Raw genomic sequence first — 6,696 nt, forward strand, 5'->3', positions numbered from 1 at the left:
ACTTCCCCTACAACAGACAAGAACACCCTGAACACCTGAATGGCCCCAACTCCCAGCTGGCGTCTGTGCTCAGCTATCCCAGTGGGGACCAGCATGGGATCTTCTGCAAAGCCCAGTTCATGGGGGAAGCTCTGTCTGCCTGCCTAGTCTGTAGGAAGACAAACCAGAACTGAGAGATTTATCAACTATTACAACAGTTCATCAACTATGTGAGAAGAATTGTAATGCCAGTAAGAAGACTGATACCATTAACTAGACTGAGACTGAACTCCCAACACAACAGAGTACAGATGGATCTTCATGATAGCATGGCAGAGAGCAGCCATGCTCAAACTGCTTCAGCTGGAGACAAAAGATCTGAGAACAGCATCCCCTTCACCACAGCCTGAAGCACAGAAAGACTCCTGGCATAGAGGAGCGGGAGGCTCAGGAGAAATGCTGGGTGTCCAATGACAAAATCTGAGCCTGAGATTCAACATTAACTAAGGTAACTACACCCTACTAAGTGTGGGGACTATAGTAGCCACTCCATGGAACCCTACCTCTTCAAGCATCATTCTCCTGGACACTTGAACATCAGATCTTTCCAGACACCTGAACACCCTTATGCCTCATACACAAAAACATGAATTCCCCCCTTAGCACTGCCCTCAGTGTATTCCAAAGCATCTAATCACTGTTCTGCCTCCATCAGTGCTTCCCAAAACCTTTGCTAGCAAGCACAGCCTGCAGCTCCTCTCCAGACTTCCACTCTCTCCACAGCCTGATCCCTTTCCAGAGCTCTGGAGCTGGGAAGCAGGCTGTGCAAATAGGAATTTTGCTCACTGGGAAGGATCTTTGGTACCTGTGATTCACCTGAGCCCTCATCATCAAAGAAGAAGCGCACTATGGTTCCATCTGCATGGCCAGACAGGATTCCTCTCCCTGACACACTGCAGAAAAACACAGAATGATGCAATGTTACAGGAAGACTTGCACCTTCATACTCATATCCCTGCCCATAGCAGCCATTCCCAGGGTCATGGTTGATGTTCCTCATCAAAGGCACCTTTCCCAAAGACAAGACAAATATCAAGTACCTGTGCCAATGCCTGTAAAAAGAAAGCAGACAAAAGAACCCAGAATGGAAAGGAGAGTGACCAGTTAAGTGTCTTTATCATGTAAAATCACAATAAAAAACTTTCTGTATTACTAAACCCAAAAGCAAGTGGAATTATTTAGTGGAATAATGACTCTGCTCACAAGTGCTTACAGCAATGTGCATCAAACAGCTCTTGCACTGGAACTGTTCCAGAAGTGAGGTTGGGTATTATGATACTGGGAATCCCTAAAAGAAACACAATGTAGGCAAAAAACACCTGGGCAGAAACTCCAGGCCCAAGTCCATTTCTTATAGCACTGATGTCTTGTGCTTCTGGACACAAGTAGGAAGAGAGCAAAAAAAAGAAACAGGCCGAAAACCTGTTGTTTTTGTACCCAGAGAAACACTTTTTAGTGATGATTAGAAGATTCAAGAACAGAATACAAATTCTATGGACACTGTAGCAATCCAGCAATCAAGTACCTGTCACCAGAATGACAGCATTTAGTGAAAATTCCATTCCTAGGACCATGACACATCTCAATTTTTAGGTAAAGAATACTAAAGTAGTTGAAATCTTATTAATGAAAATAATTTTAAATTCCACTTTATGGTTATTTTCCTAATTACAGCCTTGTCAAAGGTTTTATCTGGCAGAATTATGTTACTTTTTTTAGCCCTTAAACATGATTAATGTTAGTTATTACTTAGATGAAGCTGACAAATGTAATCCTTATAAAGTTACAGATTCAAATACATCAATGAGTATGAGTAAGCTCGTGGAGACTTTCATCCTCTACTGTGTTTGAAGAACAACCAGACTGCCCGTGTGGCACAGCCAGGTACCAGATTTTTAGGAAGGAATTCCTTCTGGAGAGCACAGTATGTTATTATCCTGACAACAAAGTGACAGCAAAAGAGCACTGGCAAGCTTCCACACTGGTCCCTGTTATGCCAAGTCAGCAGCAGGTGTGAGACTGAGCCAAAGCAGGGCAGGCTAAAGCAATGCCATACTCACTTGGAAGTTAGTGAGACCACGTACGAATCTGTCCCATAGATGGTGGAAGACTTGTTGTTCTTTGTATTTGCTAAACGAACCTGAGAAAGAGAAAATGATCAGTGTTGCTGTCATCAGCAGAATGTGGATCTCCCCCAGTGTAAGCAACGTTCCCAGAGGTTTCCTTGTTCACTGTCAGGGAAAGAAATCACAGGAAGCTCATTGCCTCCCAGTATGTTATAGAAGTGGAAAAGTTGGAGTCACATTTCCACATTTCTAGAAAAGTTTGGAGAAAGATCCAAAAGATCCAGTAGAACCTCCAGGGACTAACTGTGAACCAGAAAATTCAAGTCCACAGTGTAACCCCTCTATTGCTGTTACTGGGGCACCCAGTGATGGCTCCTACCCCTCAGCCCAGCCACTGGCAGACCCCGACAGCCCCCACAAGGAAAAGAAAGTCACATAAATAACAAGTTTCTCTACCTTTCCTTCAGCAAGACCAAAGACAATGACATTCTCTGCTGGCCACAATAAGCAGGTCACAGCACTCTGCAAAGGAGGAGGCAAAAAGAGAGGTAAGAGCTCCACCTTACCCAGCTTCCTGCCCCTCTGCCACCTAAAACAGTTCATGAACAGACACTGTTCAGGCAGGACAGATGGGACATTTGGACAGGCCTTACAGTAGCTGAAGATACTGGACAAACCTTACTTCATGCTGAAACTTAAACTAGATAAAAATGAGCTGGGGCAAAGTAATTTAGCACAGGAGGACTATGGGAGGGCAAAAAAGTTACAGGAATGTGTTCAGTTTGGAGCTCTTTTGCGAGTACTGCTTACTGAGTAGTGCTTGGCTTGCCACATGCTATTGGTGAATGTATAAAATCATGGTTGTTTTAAAAGGGTTTCTGCAACAAGTATAAAATATAAAAATAATTTTACTGTGACAACTTCTGTAATAGCTATGAGAATACATGTCCATTGGATCTTTATTTGATGAATAAGAAATAGTGTTTATTTTTTCATTGATGAGTAAGATGGTTATTAGATGCTCCAAGTAGGCCAGGTAGAAACAGGCTCATTAAATCCAAACCAAAGGTATTTTCAAAATCTGAGGTGGAGTCAGAATGAATAAAGCTGACCACAAAACCAACTGTAAGAGACGACCAAGAAAGTTTAGGAAAGCCCTTCACATCCACCCTGCAGAACTTCAGTCAGTAAGAAGGCTGGTGTTTGGCTGGTGTTTGCCACCAGCACCAGCCTCACTGGCTCTCTGTCCCATTTTAAGCATGTGGGATTGCTTAAGATACATATCAGCATTTATTCATTCCTCATTTATTTATCTCATCTTCCATCCCTGTTCTGATCATTCATATCAGCAAACACAACTACAATTAGACAACAAAATGTCTCAAGGCAACCAAACTGTTCATAATTTAAATGCCCAACCAATGACCAAGACCCATTTTCATTACCCCTGTTTCCCAGGAATTTGTTTGTTTCCCCCATTATCTGTCAGACTTATTTTCTACTCAAACACAACAGAAGCTTGGGAACAAGCCCCACACAGTAGTGATGTGTTCCTTGTTTGTCCTCCTGGCCCTCAGCAGGAGGCTTGGCTTGCCAGTGTGAGCACACACTGGGATCACCGTGTGTGCGAGAGGGCCCAGTGGCAGGAGAGGGAAAGGGCTCAATAAATGACCTCTCATATTGACTGAACATTTCAAAAATTTGTAAACAACAAATTTACGGGAGTTATAGTTTATAGTTACAGGAGAAAGCCAGACACAGTGGTAAAATCCCAGACATACAGAATCAGAAAAAAATAAAGGATTTAATGTGTTACAAATGACAGAAAAGGCATGGGGAAATGAGAAATGAGAGAAAAAAATACTGAATTTCTACATTAAAAATACAAAATCCTGTACATGTGCCATGCACAGCATCTGAGCTTGTGAGAGGTGAGCAGATCCCTACTGGGCTGGCAGCTGGAGGGGCAGGCAGCAAGCAGCACACAAGTAAAGAGCTCTGCAGGGAGGCTAAATGTGCCCACACGTGGGACAGCCACCCTGCCCAGGAAAGGGACAAATGGACACCAAGCCCCTGTTGCTCTCTTTTCCTCATGACACTCTCTTCTCATGACCACTCAGTGCAGCAGCTCAACTGCAGACTAAACAGAGGCTGACCAGCAGCTTTCCTGTCACAGAGACACAGAATTCCCCAGGCTCCCTGCAGCAGTCAGAGCAGCCCCAGTGGCAGGTCTCAGAGACCCTGGCACAGAGCCCAAAATGCCTGTGGGTTTGATTATGACCCATGGAGCAAATTACCAACCTTGTATGAAGATCAGCAGGCCACAACAGTTTAAGTAGAATATTAGTGAAGTTATCATGGAGTGGAAAAGTAGATTTTAGGGTTTTTGGTATGAGGGTTCAGTGGGCAAGATGGAGGGAACTGGGTGTGTCCAGCCTTTCTCCTTCTTCTTCTTGGTCTCCATCTTGTGCTGTGATGTTGGCACTTACAGATTGGTTTAGAGTAGAAGCTCACTGTCTAACATAGGTGATAGGTATTGGGAAGTAATTGTAAACATTGTACAGGTAGTTTTTAGTATAAAGACATAACACCACCCCGGGGGCAGGCAGAATGCCTCAGACTGTCTTGCTGGGCTGACCTCGGCAGGGGAGGAGAAAATTTTTTATAGATAAGAAACAATAAACAACCTTGAGACCGAGAAATGAAGAGCCCTGACTCCTTCTTCAAGCACCGTGCTGGGAAAAGAGACTTTCGAACTTTTCTCAGGGTCCCTCTGACCAGCTAGAGATCCCGACACCAACCCTGAGATGAAAGCTTTCAACCCAGAGGTTGAGGCTACCCTTCACCTGAGAGACAGCTTGAGAAAGCCTGGCACAGACTCCAGCAACTCCATCAGGAGCAGCTCTGTCTATGTCTTCTGGGGATTTGGACATGAAGGATGATTCCTCCGACCCTGCGGAGAACTTTCTTGGTGACACAGACTATGGGGTGATGGCACTTGCCTGGAAAGCCTGGGGGAGCTGCTGGACTTCTGCCTCTGAAGGTACAAGTAGTCAGTGCACTGTATTTTCTCACTCTGATGGCTTTCTGTGCAAGGAATTCATAATACCTTTGCCTCTTCCAGACAGATCTCAGGGCAAGCCTTGGCAAACACCTACTGGGCAGACTGCTCTGTGACAGGCAGACCCAGCCAGAGCAGCAGAACATAGAGGTGGCCAAGGAGCAGACCTGATGGAAATCATAAACCTGAGGCAATTGAGCATGTGGAAACTGCACAGTTTGAATTCTGCACACTTTACATTTTGTCTAATAAGGCATCTTGGAGTTTAGAGCTGCAAACCTGTGAAAAATAGCTGGGCTCTGAGTGTCACATATCTTTCCCTTTCAACTCTCTTAAAACAGTCTGTCCACTGATGCCTAAAGTAGTCCCCAAAGTTTTGTAACTGACTGCATTGATCGTTCAACAATTTACTCGGTTGTACCCAGGCACTAGGACACCTCTGGAGCTCGATGAGCAATACATGCCTCAGAATTTAGAGATTCTCTTAGGATCTTTAAAGGTCAAGTGCAGTTTGGCCAAGTACACCTGTCAGTATGTGCAGAGAGACCTCTCATTGTCTTTTCCTACATATGCTGGAGAAAATGAAGTCAAACAGAAGTCTGGGTCTCACCGTTTGGATGAACTTGTTGCATATCACCTTCTTGTCACCCCTGCAGAAAAATAGAAACAAAAATTACTATCAGCAACCCTACACATTCTGATCACCCAACTGTTTATATGCAGTCTGGTTTGATATTGCTAAACATAGTCCATTGAAATCTTGTGTGCTGCTAGTCCATCACAACTTTAGGCAAAAAACCAAAAAGAACCCCAGAGTCTGAGCTTCCAAACTCCTGGCGCACTGCCTTTCTGAGTATCATTAGCACAACTCCTGCCAGCAATTTAATGAGGCTGCAGTGGGGCAGATGTGTGCCCCCGCTGCACAGCTGTGACACATGATGGCAACACAGGCTCCAGCTAGCTGCATGCACAGCCTGGGCTCTCTAAGGGCCTTGCCGAGGAAGCCTCACCGGCTGCTCCCCACGGACACCTGTGTGGCTCCCTGCGGGCCGGGTGATGGGCACTGCAGCGTGTGCCAGGGTGAGGACCAGGCTAAGGCAGAATGGAGCTTGCTGGACCTCACTGCACACTCACCACTCCTCGCCGATCCTGTACACGTAGACAACGTTGTCTGTCTGTCCGATGGCCAGTTTAGTGGAGTCCGGGGAGAAGGCCATGCCTTTGACCACGTAGCTCTTCCTGCCGTACTGCGGAGAGGGTCGGTGTGACCGGGGGAAGGCGGCTGCCCCGGCGCTGCCCGGCCCATGCCCGGCCCCGCTCACCTTGGCGTCCGCCGGCTTGGTGGAAAACTTGTCGCGCCGCTCGCCCTGCTCGTCGTAGAGCAGCACCACGCGCTCCGCGGTGCACACGGCGAAGCGGGCCCTGCTGGCAGACCAGGCCATGCAGGTCACCCGCGCCGTCCCGTCCTGCGGGCACACACGGCTCAGCGGGAACACAACGAGCCCCAGCGGGCACACAGGGCTCAGCAGT

General features: G+C 46.4%; 1 protein-coding gene across 1 annotated transcript in view; it reads right to left on the bottom strand.

Moving 5' to 3' along the window:
- IFT172 (intraflagellar transport 172) overlaps window positions 1–6,696 on the bottom strand; it is a 39,118-nt gene that overhangs the window by 31,519 nt on the left and 903 nt on the right. Inside the window, exons 2-7 of the mRNA XM_031065042.1 lie at window positions 6,489–6,687; window positions 6,301–6,413; window positions 5,777–5,816; window positions 2,562–2,627; window positions 2,100–2,179; window positions 826–932 (exon numbers count right to left, since the gene is read on the bottom strand). Of these exons, the coding sequence (XP_030920902.1) occupies window positions 826–932; window positions 2,100–2,179; window positions 2,562–2,627; window positions 5,777–5,816; window positions 6,301–6,413; window positions 6,489–6,687 (605 nt within the window). The remainder of the gene's footprint in view (window positions 1–825; window positions 933–2,099; window positions 2,180–2,561; window positions 2,628–5,776; window positions 5,817–6,300; window positions 6,414–6,488; window positions 6,688–6,696) is intronic.

This window comes from Geospiza fortis, unplaced genomic scaffold (assembly GCF_000277835.1).
Source record: "Geospiza fortis unplaced genomic scaffold, GeoFor_1.0 scaffold1103, whole genome shotgun sequence".
Lineage (NCBI taxonomy): Eukaryota > Metazoa > Chordata > Aves > Passeriformes > Thraupidae > Geospiza > Geospiza fortis.